The sequence below is a fragment of the Oncorhynchus mykiss genome, chromosome 2 (assembly GCF_013265735.2).
Source record: "Oncorhynchus mykiss isolate Arlee chromosome 2, USDA_OmykA_1.1, whole genome shotgun sequence".
Taxonomy (NCBI): domain Eukaryota; kingdom Metazoa; phylum Chordata; class Actinopteri; order Salmoniformes; family Salmonidae; genus Oncorhynchus; species Oncorhynchus mykiss.
In genome coordinates this window covers 82757341-82774953 of record NC_048566.1, presented here as the reverse complement: position 1 = coordinate 82774953, position 17613 = coordinate 82757341, and the positions used below count along the sequence as shown (strand labels likewise).

The 17613-nt window shown below is 42.7% G+C and overlaps 1 protein-coding gene across 6 annotated transcripts in view; it reads left to right on the top strand.

Annotated features, from left to right (window-relative positions):
• Positions 1 to 17223, top strand: part of LOC110497735 (bile acid receptor) — a 32780-nt gene extending 15557 nt beyond the window's left edge. For 5 of the 6 annotated variants that reach the window (XM_021574063.2, XM_021574071.2, XM_021574080.2 and 2 more), the window contains 7 exons: positions 3361 to 3501; positions 11437 to 11579; positions 11928 to 12026; positions 12431 to 12530; positions 14731 to 14877; positions 16515 to 16628; positions 16894 to 17223. In XM_021574063.2, coding sequence (XP_021429738.1) covers positions 3361 to 3501; positions 11437 to 11579; positions 11928 to 12026; positions 12431 to 12530; positions 14731 to 14877; positions 16515 to 16628; positions 16894 to 17132 — 983 coding nt within the window. In that variant the 3' untranslated portion in view covers positions 17133 to 17223. The remainder of the gene's footprint in view (positions 1 to 3360; positions 3502 to 11436; positions 11580 to 11927; positions 12027 to 12430; positions 12531 to 14730; positions 14878 to 16514; positions 16629 to 16893) is intronic. The other variant, XM_021574089.2, reaches the window with a different exon arrangement.
• The last annotated feature ends 390 nt before the right edge of the window (positions 17224 to 17613 follow it).

Below are 17613 nucleotides of genomic sequence, written 5' to 3'. Positions count from 1 at the left end.
TGAGTATATGTCCTGGTAATCCGTCTTGTGAATGTTAACCTGTTTAAAGGCCTTACTCACATCAGCTACGGAGAGCGTGATCACACAGTCATCTGGAAAAGCTAGTGTTCTCATGCATGGTTCAGTGTTGCTTGCTTTGAAGCGAGCATAGAAGGCATTTAGCTTGTCTGGTAGGCTTGTGTCACTGGGCAGCTCGAGGCTGGGTTTTCCTTTGCAATCTGTGAAAGTTTGTAAACCCTGCCACATTCAACGAGCGTCAGACCCAGGCGTAGTAGGATTCGATCTTAGTCCTGTAGTCACGCTTTGCCTGTTTTATGGTTCGTCTGAGGGTGTAGCGGGATTTCTTATAAGTGTCTGGATTAGTGTCCCGCTATTTGAAAGTGTCAGCTCTAGCCTTTAGCTCAGTGTGGATGTTGCCTGTAATCCATTGCTTCTGGTTGGGTATGTACGTACAATCACCGTGGGGAAGACGTTGTCAATGTACTTATTAATGAAGCCAGTGACTGATGTGGTAAACTCCTCAATGCCATCGGATGAATCTGAAACATATTCCAGTTTGTACTAGCTAAACAGTCATGTAGCTTAGCATCCGCTTCATCTGACCACTTCTGTCTTGGGCTCGTCACTGGTACTTCCTATTTGAGTTTTTGCTTGTAAGCAGGAATCAGAGGTATAGAGTTATGGTCAGATTTGCCAAATGGAGGGCGAGGGAGAGCTTTTTATGCATTTTTGTGTGTGGAGTGAAGGTGATCTAGAGTTTTTAGCCTCTAGTTGCACAGATGACATGATGGTAGGAGTGTGTTCACTAGGAGTGCGTCCACTAGGAGTGCGTTCACTAGGAGTGTGTTCACTAGGAGTGCGTCCACTAGGGGTGTGTTCACTAGGAGTGTGTTCACTAGGAGTGCGTCCACTAGGAGTGTGTTCACTAGGTGTGCGTCCACTAGGAGTGTGTTCACTAGGAGTGCGTTCACTAGGAGTGCGTTCACTAGGAGTGTGTTCACATGGAGTGTGTTCACATGGAGTGTGTTCACTAGGAGTGTGTTCACTAGGAGTGCGTCCACTAGGAGTGCGTTCACTAGGAGTGCGTTCACTAGGAGTGCGTTCACATGGAGTGTGTTCACTAGGAGTGCGTTCACTAGGAGTGCGTTCACTAGGAGTGCGTTCACTAGGAGTGCGTTCACTAGGAGTGCGTTCACTAGGAGTGCGTCCACTAGGAGTGCGTCCACTAGGAGTGCGTTCACTAGGAGTGCGTTCACTCGATGAGCATGTTTTTGTTTGCGCCATCTTTTTCTCTTCCAAGTCTCGGGGATTAGGACCTGGTCCGGGATGAGCAGTATGTCCTGCGCTGCCGACTCGTTGAAGTAGAAATCTTCCTCCAAATCGAGGTTAGTGAATGCTGTTCTGATGTCGAGGAGCTCTCATAGGAAATGATGGCAGAAACATTAAGTGCAAAAAAAACCACAAAATAGCAGAATTGGTCAGGAGCCTGTAAAACTGCAGCTATCCAGCTATCCAGCACCATTATTTTTTGTAAGAACAGTGGTTCTTACAGCTAGATCATAACTGTAGGCATTGAAGTGCTATTGACTGCAAAGATAGCACCAAAGAATAGCATCTTCAACATTTGAGAAAGCCCTCTATGGATCGGCTCACATCTTCTAAAAGGCTGTCACTTCTGGTGAGGTGATTCTACATGCACATGTGTGAAATAAAGTATTGTTAACAGCTGAACACTTGAAGCACTAAATTGCATTTCCAGTCCTAATTTGGCTCATTAAGCCTTCCGGCTTGTTGGTTTAGTAATGATGTTCCACAGGGGAAATTCAATTGTGAGGAGGGAGAGACGTTGATCCCACAAGTGACTCATAGGAAATGTGTTATTGAAAATAACTTGTAGTTGATAAGAATGTTGTTTTCGACTGGTTCGTAGAGGACAAGAATGAAAATAGATGACATTAGGTGACCTGGTGGTGAGGATGTTCTGTTAAACTTCAGTTCTTTTGAAGTTTACTCCACTGCAGGGTCAAGTAAGGCGATACAGTCTGGTACTGGTGTCCCGGCAAAATAAATAGTGGGGGTATGCCTTACCGGGAAACATGAGCCCATCACAATAATTAAAACAAAATGTCAAGAAACCTGTCAGTTATTACACCACTTTCTATCATTACCAAATGTTACCAAATGAGTTATGGAAAATCAGCGAATGGGCTTGAAAATGGGTGGTAAACTATAGCCTATTCTCTAAAATGTAATGTGGTTAGACTAGAATACAGACATTTTGTGAAGGGAGAGAAGAGTGGCCGACACCAAGACACGCACAGACTGCAGTGGACTCATAAATTCTGTCCTAATGACTATCGCCAAATGTCATTACACTTTTTGGTGTTTTGTTTAACAGAGGTCTCTTTCCTTTCACCACTGTTTGTTTCTACTTTCACCACTGTTTGTTTCTACTTTCACCACTGTTTGTTTCTACTTTCACCACTGTTTGTTTCTACTTTCACCACTGTTTGTTTCTACTTTCACCACTGTTTGTTTCTACTTTCACCACTGCTCCACTGGTATGACAAACACTCAGAAGGTGATCAATATTATATTTCCTCATGACAAGGAAAAATGTATGTATTGTTTTTGGACTTCACACAGTGCCAAGAGTAAGCATTACTTTACAGCACCATGTACAAATTACGAGCTCAGTCACACCCAAAGTGACAAACCACAACTAACAATCTATCTTTAACTGTTTTATGACAACATTGTTTTATTCTATTTCGTGTAAAACCCCAGGTGAATGGGTGCAAGTGTAATTCCACCCTGTTGGGGTGGACAATGCCAAGGTTGTGGTCACTGGGATGTCCTGCCTCATGTCTGAGTGTAGGTTTGAGGTTAGATTGTCCCTCGTTGGTTCACCTTCCGGATAGGGTTCCCTGTCAGCTTTCATCTGAATAATGGCGGAGGGAACCAGAGCTAAGCAATGTTAATGCGTTTCATATTGTACTCATCACCCTGCGCTTGAATGTCTAATTACCTGTTAGAACTATGAGTTACACTGTTGAAATGGGTTCATGTTAATGGTTTGAAGCACCATTTGGGCATATGTCAAGGCAAAGGGCAGATTGTATAGATCAACCAAAAATCCAATGCCATCATTTCATTAAAGGTGTAATTTATGGGTGACCGTGTACTTGTATCATGTCATAGTATTTGTAGGGCAAGTCTATCAGGTTTATTCCAATATTTCTATTGAGCTAATCAGTTTCAAGGACACTCCACCTTTACAGTACATAATATCAATAGTATTTAATCATATGAACATAGACTGAGGTCACTATGGGTAATTGTGTTGATCACTGCCTTCAGGCTTCTTCAGACGGAGCATGACCAAGAAAGCTGTGTACAAGTGCAAGAATGGAGGGACCTGTGAGATGGACATGTACATGCGGAGGAAGTGCCAGGAGTGTCGTCTCCGGAAGTGCAAAGAGATGGGCATGCTGGCAGAGTGTGAGTATCAGCCCCCGCCAACAGCTGTTCTCCTTGATACTGTACCCATGATGCCACTCTTAATGGACAGACTGTGAAGTACTGGTATAATGAATAAGGAAAGGGACTAATAGTCAAAACAAACCATAAACCATCCATTAATGAAAAAGGTACAGTACATTTGACAAGAAAGTCAATGACATGCTTATTCACTCTTGATGGTCTTTACTCCAGAATCCATGTAGATGCAGCTGTAGCAGAGTGTGGGTAAAATCACTGAGGAAGCCAAGCCAAGCCAGTAAAAAAATCCATATTACAACCTGTTGTGATAATTGCGTTGTTTGCTCCATAACCCATTCATTCATACGCCACCATGATATATTAAGGCCATGACCACAAAAAGACAAGTCACACAGTGGCTGTAACGCTCGTCTGAAGAAGTGGACCAAGGTGTAGCGTGGCATGTGTTCATGATTCTTTATTAAATCCAAACACCAAACAAAACAACAAAATAACAACGAGCTAACAAAAAACAACATCCAACAACCTAAGGTGGCAAAACAGGCTGCCTAAGTATGATTCCCAATCAGAGACAACGATAGACAGCTGTCCCTGATTGAGAACCATACCCGACCAAAACATAGAAACACAAAACCTAGAAATAAAGAACATAGAATGCCCTCCCAAATCACACCCTGACCAAACCAAATAGAGACATAAAAAGGCTCTCTAAGGTCAGGGCGTGACAGTGGCAGAATAAATTAAACTACACATATGTTTGTTTCATCACAGAACTGGAGAGCAACATCTGTCTGGTGAAGTCCACAAAGCAAATATTTCATGCAAGTTAATGTTTTCGACAGTTTATTAAACAACTACTGATTTAGAAACAACTACTGATTTAGAAACAAGGAGTTACCGCAAGTCAGCACAAAGAGAACAGGAGCACTGCCTATTTCAGTACCTTTTCTTCTTAGACATTGTCACGTAAATGCTGGGAGTCAGGAAGCAGGTGCAGAAGGTGAGTATAATAATGAAGAATGCCGATAAACAAAACATGAGAAGTATACAGACTGTGAACGAAAACAAACCAATACTGCCTGATGACTGAGGCTACTGAGGGCTAAATAAAAGGAAGTGAATGAAGTCCAGGTGTGCGTAATGATGGTTGCCAGGATCGGTGGTTAGTAGACTGGCGACTTCGAGCGCTGGAAAGGGGGAGCGGGAGTAGGCGTGACAGACATTTAAATATCATCAAATCAACAAGGCTATATATGCTTAGATTAATACACTGAAAACAAACTTAAAGATACCAAAAACTGTTTAGTCCAATCAATGCTGCTAAAAATCATGTGGCTGTCAATGGTACTGATTTCTGTGTGCGCGTGCGTGGGCGTGCAAGTAAAACACTTATAGACTAGATGAACACCAATGCCACCCTCCTCTCTTTCATGTTGGCAAAACGGTCTATGACTCTGTCATACAGTATTCTTTTAGTTTTTGTTGTCATAGGCTACCTAGCTAAAATTCTTGCTAGCCTAAGATCCTCACATGGGCAACAATGAACCAGTTAAGTTAGCTAGCTACACTACATGACCAAAAGTATGTGGTCACCTGCTTGTCGAACATCTCATTCCAAAATCATGGGCATTTATATGTAGTTGGCACCCTCTTTGCTGCTATAACAGCCTCCCCTCTTCTGGGAAGGCTTTCAACTAGATGTTGGAACATTGCTGTGGGGACTTGCTTCCATTCAGCCACAAGAGCATTAGTGAGGTCTAGCGCTGATGTTGCGTGATTAGGCCTGGCTCGCAGTCGGCGTTCCAATTCAACCCAAGGTGTTCGATGGGGTTGAGGTCAGGGCTCTGTGCAGGCCAGTCAAGTTCTTCCACACTGATCTTGACAAACCATTTCTGTATGGACCTTGCTTTCTGCACGAGGGCATTGTCATGCTAAAACAGGAAAGGGCCTTCCCCAAACTGTTGCCACAAAGTTGGAAGCACAGAATCGTCTAGAATGTCATTGTATGCTGTAGCGTTAAGATTTCCCTTCACTGGAACAAAGGGGCCTAACCCGAACCATGAAAAACAGCCCCAGACCATTATTCCTCCTCCACCAAACTTTACAGTTGCCACTATGCATTGGTGCAGATAGCGTTCTCCTTGCATGCGCCAAACCCAGATCCATCCGTCAGACTGCCAGATGGTGAAGCGTGATTAATCACTCCAGAGAACCATTTCCACTACTCCGGAGTCCAATTGTGGCGAGCTTTACACCACAAATGGAAACCCATTTCATGAAGCTCCCGATGAACAGTTCTTGTGCTGACATTGCTTCCAGAGGCAGTTTGGAACTCGGTAGTGAGTGAGCTCAATTGATTGGCTAATTATTTTATAAAAAATGATCAAGTGAGGCCAGATGCTTGCTGGCATCAATCAATCAAATGCTCCAGCTGCAACATATCATACTGTTTTGGTGCAGACAGCATCAGATACATGGGCTACACATACTGAAACAGAGGGGCAATCTGTTTCCCTCGCTCAGATTATTTCTCCAGTGGGATTCAGCTACCTGTAAATTGATGGAAAATTATAAAAACACAGAGACAGAGACGGAAGTTAAATTATTATTTAAAAGCCGGGCTTCCCTTGGCATCTGTGAATACATGCCACTGAGTTGCAGATGCATGGATATCCTACACAGAAAAAAAGGTTACAGAAGGGTTCTTCGGCTGTCCCCCATAGGATAACCCTTTTTGGTTCCAGGTAGAACCCTTTTGGGGTTCTATGTAGAACCCTCTGTGGAAAGGGTTTGATATGGAACCAAAAAGTGCTCTTCAAAGGGTTCTCCTATGGGGACAGCCGAATAACTCTTTGAAGTTGTAGATAGAAAATTATTTAAGAGTGTACCATATTGCTATTTCTTAAGTGCAACAGAATATCTTGCTAGCATCAGGAAATGAATTTGGTGATAACACCATCTCTTTGATATACTACTATCTGCATTTATTACTTGAGAGACTATATTGTAGATTTTATTAACTCATGGTACTCGTTACTTGATGCACATACTATACGGTATTACCTGCGCGTACAAAAATTCATGTTCAAACACTTTGTTTTAATTCAACGGAAGCACGGACATTTCTAAGGGCACCTCCTTTAAGAATAAGTGCACCTGCTCTTTCCCGCTAGAGCAGGGGTGTCAAAGTCAAATGGACGGAGGGCCAAATAAAAAAATCAGCTACAAGACGAGGGCCGGACTGTTCGAATGTTCATTGAAAAAATTTTAAATGACGCATATAGTCTAGTGAACCTAATTGAACCTACTGAAAACCTAACAAATATATTACAATATGATCAGATAAATAAAGCAATATTTTCTTATGGCTCTGTCAGTAATCTTTAATTTTCAACAGACACAAAAGACAAATTTCCTTTATATAAATATCCCCATAACATGAACATTAAATGAAAGAAACCGGTATTCAAGGCACCATCAGTAGACTATATTTTCTATTTTAGCAAAAGTGGGCTAAATTTACTTCAAAGAAAAAACAATAATAGCAATTTTCTATCATCCACTCAACTGAAATATTTTTAAAATATAATTGGATTGAAATACAAAAAAATAAAGTGCAAAAATCTATTAATCAAAAACAACACTTTGTTTAAGGAGAAGTAACATGCAGTGAAAACAAATATTAAATTTTAACTTTTAAACTTGAACTGAGTAAAAACTCTAAATATGTGATTGCACAGTAATGTTCACTTGTTTGAGGTTGAGGGTGATACTTGGTGGTGTCCCATCTTTTCCACAAGTTCATCAATGTTCGGGGTAAGGCTCTGAGCTGAAGAAATCCTCAGAATTGAGTGGAGGTGTTCAGCAGTAAGTCGACTTCTGTGTGATGTTTTGTTCAGGTTCATCAAAGAAAACAGTTGTTCACACAGGTATGTGCTGCCAAACATAGACAACGTTTGAGCAGCCTGGATGCGCAGCTGGGGCATTGTGCCGGGGAGGAAACGGGCGAACTCCGCAGCACCCACTGCCGCATATTTTGCCCTCAGTGCATCATTGCATTGGAGGTCAATCAACTCCATTTGGAGGTTTGGTGGTGAGCTTTCCACGTCAACAGCAAATGGGTTACCGAGCAGTTCCAACCTGCTTTTTTGTGCTTCAAAGTCAGCAAATCGGCGTCGAAAGTCAGCGGCAAGCATACCTATTTTATCAGCCAACTGTGTGCTCGGGAACGCACTGGTAGAGAGCTTCTCTTTCATGGTCTGGCAGCTGGGAAAGTGGCTCAAATTTTCTTTCCGCATCTGCGTCTCCCACAGAGTCAGTTTGGTTTTAAATGCCTTCACTGTACTGTACATATCAGAGATGACACGATCCCGACCCTGCAGCTGCAAGTTTATTGCATTCAGATGACTCGTAATGTCACACAGAAAAGCCATTTCACACAGAAACATTTCGTCTCGGAGTTGTGTTGTGTCTTTCCCTTTGCTGTCCAAGAACAGACAAATCTCCTCACGAAGCTCGAAACATCTTTGAAGCACCTTTCCCTGGCTTAGCCATCGCACCTCTGTGTGATAAGGCAAATCACCATGCTCCGTTTCTAACTCCGTCAGAAATGCCTTGAACTGGCGGTGATTCAAACCTTTGGCTCTGATAAAGTTAACTGTGCGCGTGATGATGCTCATTACATGCTCCATTTTCAAGGCTTTACCGCACAACGCTTCCTGGTGTATGATACAATGATAAGCTGTCAGCTCACCTGTCGCGTTTTCCTCTTGCATCTTTTCCCGTATCTTCGCCACCAGTCCGCTCCTGTGTCCACACATCGCAGGTGCTCCGTCGGTTGTCAAACCCACGAGTTTTTCCCAAGGCAGCTCCATCTCATTTACACATCTTGACACCTCTTCATACAAATCATGCCCCGTAGTTGTGCCATGCATAGGACGTAAAGCCAAAAACTCCTCTGTCACGCTTAGGTTGGAGTCCACGCCGCGGATGAAAATTGACAACTGGGCAATGTCAGAAATGTCGGTGCTCTCATCCACAGCCAAGGAATATGCAATAAAATCTTTTCCCTTTTTCACAAGCTGCTCTTTTAGATTGATGGACAACTGGTCTACTCTCTCGGCAATGGTGTTTCTGCTCAGACTCACATTTAAAAAGAGTTGCCTTTTTTCTGGGCAAACTTCGTCACAAACTTTAATCATGCAGTTTTTGATGAAATCCCCCTCCGTAAATGGCCGGGCTGATTTAGCGATCTCTTCTGCCAAAATAAAACTGGCCTTGACAGCAGCCTGGCCTTGTGATTTGGCTTTTTTGAACAGAGCCTGTCGAGATTTGAGGCCTCGTTTTAATTCCTCTGCCTTTTGTAGCCTTTGTTCCATGTCCATATTCTTGTTTTTGTCCGCGTGTTTCGTTTCATAATGTCGTCTCAGATTATACTCTTTCAGTACCGCCACACTTTCTCCACACAGAAGACACACAGGTTTTCCAGCTACCTTCGTGAACATATACTCCGACTCCCACCTTGTTTGAAACCCCCGGTTCTCAGTATCCACCTTCCGTTTTGCCATTTTTGATGGGTATCTGAAAGTTAATTTTACTGTGATGCTGACGACTGCTGTGCCAATAAATATTGAAATGAAGCAGCCTACTGCTCGGTGCGTCACCTTTGCATTGTGGGAAATGTAGTATTGGTGCGTGTAAAAGATCTGCGGGCTGCCGGCTTGCTGCGGGCCGGTTCTAATAATAAATCAAGATCATCCCAGGGGCCGTAAAAAACCTTCTTGCGGGCCGGATGTGGCCCGCGGGCCTTGACTCTGACATATGTGCGCTAGAGCATGGTTCCACAACAATTTATTGGACCCCCAAGTTTTCTGGGCATTTTTTTTTTTCAAATAAAAAAATACTAATAATTGGGTTGGACATAAAAGACTGTAAAAACACCAGCAAATCAGCTCCAAGTGATTATAATTTTGGAAACCTGTTCCAAAGTATTCCTACGCATAATTAAGAGATATAGAGAGATATATGTCACATTAGCGCATGTTGGCTCAACTGTCCCACGGGTGGGACACTGATCCTATAGAGAATATAGAGAGATATATGTGATCGTATATGCAAATTTAAGGTTTGAAATGATTATGTTTTAGTCAAATATTATATCTCTTTGGGCTACTTGCTGTCAATTTGCAGTCTACTAATTATTTTTAATTATTTTTAATTATCTTGGATTTCATCAATATTATTGCATTTTACCATTCATATATCCATTTACTTTTTATCAGTTTAGGATCAACATGATTAAAACAGAGTTATCTCACTCTCAGTATTTGATTCTGATTGACATGTCTAGCTGTGATTGACATGTGTCTTGCTCTGATGGACATGTCTAGCTGTGAGCCTGACCCCCTGACTATCTCTTCATAAGACTGTGATAGTATCATACTGTTCTTTCAATGCACTGGAGGCAGTCTCAGATCAAGCAGAGAACTGTCTTTGTGGATTCTGACACGACTGATTTGAATTCTGTTAGTGGAATTTCTAAATTCCTGTATGTTTTGTAGCCAAAACCAAATTCGCACTCTTTCTATTTCATTAATGAGTTGTAAGTTCATTAATTATGCATGAAGTAGATCGAGACCAGTCTTAAAAGCCAGGTAACAGCATTTATTTCAAGAGAGTACTAACCACATACACATATTTCCACAGGTTATAAAGTGAAAATGACGTCAGCGTTTTCTAAACATTCTATCCATTTCACAAGTAGAGGGCCCTCTAGCTCTCGAGCCTTCGCGTTATCAGCACGAAGTCAGATTGTACAACTGAATGAACAGTGTAAGGAACAGACCTTCATTGTTACTAAACTCCTGACTACATTATATACAATTGGGAATGGGAGCAAGAGAGAAAATTCACATGTACAGTACATTATAGCATTTGGACTAGTCAGTTCTGATTGGAATGTATACATAATTAGTCATTTCAACCATAATTTCCTCTAACAAATTCCACCAAGGGAAAGTGTGTCATACCTCTCACAATTGAAAGGTCTCACCATTGTTGCTCTTAAAGGAAAGACTGTGGAAAGGGAAAGGGGGATACCTAGTCAGTTGTACAAATGAATGTCTTCAACTGAAATGTGTCTTCCGCATTTAACCCAATCCCTCTGAATCAGAGAGGTGCAGGGGGCTGCCTTAATTGATATCCACGTCTTCGGCGCCCGGGTTGAAAGGTTGAAAGATAGGAGGGAGGGAGGGAGGGAGGGAGAGAGAGGGAGGGAGAGAGGGAGGGAGAGAGAGGTGGGGGGAGTCAGGAGAGCAGGAGGAAGGAGTTGGGCTCATGTTGCTCATAAATGTTGTAGGAAGTTGGGATGAATATTGCAGGTAGCAGGCATTCAACAGCCCTGTCTGTTGGCGCTACAGTGCTCCCTCCGATGACTCCCAAAGCTTTTTGTTAGGCAGGCCTGGATGGCTATCATGGCCTGATCTCACAGTCTCCTTTGGTCTCAATGTTAAAAGAGCCAATTCTGAAGGTCTTCATTCAAAGGAAACACTGATCATAGATTTTTCCCTGGTTTGTCAGAACTTTGCTGAAAGGAGTAACATTGACATACTCCCTACATTAAATACAGGGGTTGTATCATGTATAATAATATCACACTGATAGAATTTGTAATAAAGGAGAAATCCCCAGTCATCGAAAATAATTCCCTAATTATCTGAACTTTACATCTGTGCTAACCGCTTACCTTAGGTGAAAATCATTGTTCAAAACATTCTCAGTAACCTTCTCAAACCCATAGCTATACTATGGAGCCACTTGAAAAAATATCAAACTACAGTGGCTACAGTGCATTCACAAAGATAATAATTATTGAAGAAGTAAGGGTGAAATTCTCTTTCAGCACTTTGTGTTTGAACCCGTCATCAACGCCCGCAGGTCTGCTGACAGAGATCCAGTGTAAATCTAAAAGGCTGAGGAAAAACCCCAAGGTCTCACCAGGACAGTCCACCGGGGACGAGACAGAGGGGGGAGACAACGGAGACACCAAACAGGTCACCTCCACCACCAAACTGTCAAAGGTAAACTCTCCCCCTGTTACTCTTTAGAATGTTTTTTGGCTCTTCAAAATGGGAGATATGTCAGTGATTCCCAATTGAGGAATCTTAATACTATCAACAAAAAATTACTGCATATGGGAATTACATGAACATGAGGGGGAATAAAGGTGCCTCAGCTGCAGTTGTCAGTGATCCCCAAAAGCCCAGTGTTTAAGTAAACCATGAATATTTAAACATGTCTAAAGTCCTTGCCACCAAGGGATTGTATTACTCACAGCTAAGACTGACACTTTACAAAGTATGACCCATAAATAGCCCTAGTGTTACACCGAAGAGATTCAAAACGGAGAGCTAATGGTTTTATTTCAGGAGAATCTTGAACTCAGTCAAGAGCAGCAGGCTCTCTTGAGCTTCATTGTAGAAGCTTATCAGAAACATCGAATTCCTCAAGACATGGCCAAAAAACTGGTACGTGATATCTCCTACAATTCTAGCAAATTCTGTCCCGCTGGGCACAGATGTCAATCCAATGTCTATTCCATGTTGATTCGACGTAATATCAGTGAAATGATGTGGAAACAACGTTGATTTAACCAGCATGTGCCCAATGGGGTGTGTTTTTCACCAAGACATAGTGTATGCTTTACAACTCAGACATATTCATAGTTCATGGAAGACAGTAAGATACCCTTGTAACATATCCCAGAATAGATACGACTTACACCACATGCTCTCTATCCAAGTAGAAGTCAGACAGTTTTTTTCCCTCAAGTCGTAGATGAAGTGACATTAAACTCCTTATCAGCCAGCAGTGTCACTCCACACACATTCTGTAATCATCTCCCGTTTGTGTGCCCTTGTTGTTTCTCCAGCTACAAGAGCAGTTCAATGCAGAAGAGAACTTCCTTCTTTTGACAGAGATGGCCACCAGTCATGTTCAAGTGCTGGTGGAGTTTACCAAAAACATTCCAGGTCTGGACATCTATTATGCTACGATGATCATGCCAATATTTTCAATACATAAAAGGTTGATATAAATAGATTACTCCCATGGATTATCAGTCAACATGGATTATCAGTCAACCTCTGGCCTTTTGTACTTCGGTACTCCATACTTATAGTCTAATCGGCTCCTTGGCATCATCATAGCAACAAATAGCTTGTATGACTTAACGTAATAGGACCGAGCGGGTGTTGACATCGGCCATCATTGTAATTCCAGACTGTATTTTTTGTTATTTTTAACTTACCTTTATTTGATCAGGGAAGACATATGAGACCTAATTCTCTTTTTCAAATGTGCCCTGCACAATACAACACAAAAATACACATTTTAAACAAAATATACATATATACACATTAAAATACACATTAAAATACCAAAACACAGTCATGGGAAGCACAAATAAAACATCACAAATCACCCAGAAAAACAGTTACATTCCTCCACAAATAAGTCCCCAATCAATACTTTAAACTGCCTGAACGGCACCACAACATTAAGTTGAAATGTATTTAGAATGTTGTTCCATCAATATGGTGCATTAAATAAAAGCAGAGTTACCTAGCTCGGTGGAGACCCTGGGAACCTGAAGAGTTAACCAATCCTGTGAACGGGTTAGGCAACTCAGGTGTCTATACTTCAACAGCAAAGTTAGATAAGACAGAAGTTTATGAAGTAGGGCCTTGTAAATGAAAAGGGAGTATTGTAGAGATCTACTACGGGTATTTAGCGAAGTCCAGCGAACCTTCTGACACAGGATGCAGTGATGAGTATCATCACTGTCAACTGTAACAAAACAAAGGTCACTATGGTAGATGGCATCCAAGAGTTTAAGAGTAGCAGCAGCTGCACTTTGACAAATAATATCATCATCATCAAGAACAGATAAAAAGTTTGACTGAATAATCTACTTCCTACTGCTTACAGAAAGGCACAATCTGTTTCTGTAGAAAAAGCCAACTTTAAATGGTAGCATCTTAACGAGCTCATCTATATGTTTTTTAAAGGTCAAATCCATATCAATCCAAATGCCTAAGTATTTATATGTGGGAACTCGTTCAATTGGAGAAACATCTAATGTAGTTCATCTGAAACATTCTTACGGGAGTTTAAAAACAACATGTAGTTCCTTTTGTCCGTATTACGTTTTCAATCAGCAAGGGATTCCTGCATAGCTATAAAATCTGACTGTAGTTTTGACACAGCCAGATCAACAGCCGGGGCAATAGCGTACAAAATAGTATCAGCCGCAGATAGATGAAGTTTACAATTTTTAACAGATAGACCAATGGTGTTTATATAAATAGTGAAGAGAACAGGTCCCAAAATCAACCCCTGTGGTACACCTTACATCAAGAAATTCAGACTTAACCCCATCAATCATGATGGCTTGAGTTCTTTCACTAAGATACTCATTAAACCATGAACAGGAGTCAGACCTCAGGCCTATCGAGGACAACTTATTCAATAAAATAGCATGATCAACAGTATCAAAAGCTTTTGACAGGTCCACAAGCAAAGCAGCATTTCATTTTAGTGTCTAAAGCGTTAACAAGATCTTTAACAACCCTGAAGTGGCGCAGCGGTCTAAGGCACTGCATCTCAGTGCAAGAGGCGTCACTACAGTCCCTTGTTCGATTCCAGGCTGTATCACTTCCGTCCGTGGTTGGGAGTCCCATATGGCAGCGCACAAGCGTTGTCCGGGTTTGGTCGGGGTAGGCTGTCATTACAGCAACCACTACAGTGGTTCCTGTAATAGTGCTGTGCCCAGGCCTAAACCCTGATTAGTTTACATTCAAAATACATTTCTCAGGTAAACAAATAACAAAGTTGGACATTTACCAAGGACTCAATAATCTTAGCAAGACAAGGAAGGTCTCAGGCAATGTAACTCATCACCAAAACACCTCTGTTATATTACATTGAAAAGGGAAGGTCTTCCTTAACTAATCTCTTTCTGTTGTTGAGGCATCTACTGAGTGAGTTTATTTAGCATAGTTTTATTTACAAAGAGGATTTTTTACATTTCGTTATTTTTAATTTCTCACAAACCATAGAGGAGGTCCATTCTTACCTTCCTCCCTGCAATAGCCTCCCCTGACTGTGTGTGTGTGTCTGTGTATGTGTGTGTCTGTGTGCATTTGTGTGTGGGTGGGTGCATGTGTGCAGGTTTCTCAGCCCTGGACCATGAGGATCAGATCGCACTGTTGAAGGGCTCGGCAGTGGAGGCCATGTTCCTGCGCTCAGCACAGGTGTTTACCAGGAAGCTACCCCATGGACACACAGAGGTGTTGGAGGACAGGATACGCAAGAGTGGTGCGTTCATACTGGGAAACTGGCGCATACAAGTGAAAATGCTACAACAATACTTCAATATCCATCCACAAGTCTACTACTGCTATTAGAACTAAATGGAGGTTATCATCATTATCATCAGTACCATGATCCTCGAAACCATCTTCAGCTCTTTCATCAACATGAACATCACCTTAACATGTCAAACAAACTTTTACCACAATCCATGGTTGGCATGAAATATTCATGACATTGATAGGCATCTGACCACACACACACACACACACACACACACACACACACACACACACACACACACACACACACACACACACACACACACACACACAGACACAGGTCTGGTGTGAATAATGGATAGGACTGCTTTATCTGACGATCTAGTTGACGAGGAGACTGGTAGCCTAGCAGTGTACTGACCTGTTGATCCTTGGCCAGGTGTGGGTTACCCGTGTAAACGGACCCCTGCCTACCGGATAGCATTTCATTCCATTGTGAGCGTGAATGGGCATTGTGCCAGGTAGGGTGGTAAAAGAGGGCTGTTGTCTTCAGGTGCTAGCTAGACTGGATCAGGTAGAACTATGCACATGATTTATCGTCCATAAATGCTGGTAGTGTTGGGTATCGGATGGCAGTGTGGTGTAAGGTGGTATGAATAATTCACTAAACATCCAATTAATTGTGCTGGTCATAACACATCAAACGATAGGATCTGGCTTTGATATTCTGATTTGTGTGTACAGTACACAAGACAACACATTACCCCAGTGGGCAAAGCTGGTTGAAATGACATCATTGAAACCAGTTTTCTCACTGAAACCAGTTTGCTAACTGGGATATTACAATAATTACTTTTAATAGAGAAGCCCATATTTGTGAATCGTTGATTGGACCTTTTGTTGATGTTAGGAAATCTTCATAGTAATCCCTAACTAAATTTATTTCCGCATCTTTATTTATGAAACTCACTTTCATATATTTTTGAAAGAGTGCAGCAGTCTGGCTGCCTTGATATCTAAAGCCTACTGTATTGCTGTAATATGCAGTCATATCTGAGCTGTCACTTTGATACCCCTGGTTGGACAGTTGAATATAGAGTGGTAGAGATGGCTGCTATGTCTGCGTCATTACATCCCTTGGTGCAGGTCCTGAGTGAATGGATTAGTTGAGAGACATTCAAGCTAAAGGCCAGTCTGAGGGAAAAGAGAGAGATGTCTAAAGAGGCTATTGTTCTTTATCTAAACATCCAGAGCTCTATTGTGCCCCTCTCTCCCTCTTTGTGCGCTCCTGGCATTTCTGAAGGATTATGGCTCTGTGATTTGACTGACTGGATTGGGTGGATTTCTAAAATGGTTTTGGTGGTGGTAGTAGTGGTGGAGGTGGGGGTGTCCTGCTCTCAGGATTTTTTTTATTGAAATCCGGGAAAAGTCCAATGGTATCCTCAAATGGTATACTACCCCTAATTTTATATCACATATTTTGGTTCATTACAGTGGGACGTTATGGGAATTATACTAGATATCAGTATATATATATTGAACAATGTTTGAACCGATTCCCCTGTGATCTATACTGCATCTATGGACAACACTGCCATCCAGTGGGTGTATATTGATCATGCACCTCCGCATGTTTTCCAGGCATATCAGAGGAGTTTATTACACCCATGTTCACCTTCTATAAAAGCATCGGGGAACTCCAGATGATGCAGGAAGAACACGCCCTCCTCACCGCCATTACTATCCTGTCACCAGGTGAGCTGCCACCTGGGCATGTGGCACAAGTTAAAAAGTCATGGTCAAATCAACAAAAATCAACTTGAAAGGTGATTGGTCTTTTTTTAAATGTGTCAAATGCCCCCTATCACTCCTTCTTAGCTAGCGATGGCTAAAGTTATTTGAAGTTTGTAAACCAAACCATGAAATACAGTTTCTCCTTCTCCATAGACTACTTTCAGGGTGAGAAACGATCTATCGTTTAGTTGTAAAATATTGAACTTCCCTTTCATCTCCTCTACAGACCGGCCGTACGTGAAGGGCCAGCAGGCGGTGGAGAGGCTGCAGGAGCCCATGTTGGAGGTGCTCAGGAGGTTCTGTGCAATGCAGCACCCGCTGGAGCCCCAGCACTTTGCCCGTCTCCTGGGCCGTCTGACTGAGCTGCGGACACTCAACCACCACCATGCTGAAATGCTCACCTCCTGGCGCATGAGCGACCACAAGTTCACACCCCTCCTCTGCGAGATCTGGGACGTACAGTAAATGGTACACAGAGGCTGCATGGATGGATGGATGGATGGATGGGTGGATGGATGGACAGATGGATGGACGGAGGGATGGATGGATGTATGGATGGGTGGGTGGGTGGGTGGGTGGGTGGGTGGGTGGGTGGGTGGGTGGGTGGGTGGGTGGATGGATGGACAGATGGATGGATGGACGGATGGATGGATGGATGGACGGGTGGATGGATGGATGGGTGGATGGATGGACGGATGGATGGACGTATGGATGGGTGGATGGATGGACAGATGGATGGACGGAGGGATGGATGGATGGACGGGTGGATGGATGGATGGGTGGATGGATGGACGGATGGATGGACAGATGGATGGACGGAGGGATGGATGGGTGGGTGGGTGGGTGGGTGGGTGGATGGACGGATGGATGGACGTATGGATGGGTGGATGGATGGATGGATGGGTGGGTGGGTAGGTGGGTGGGTGGGTGGGTGGACGGACGGATG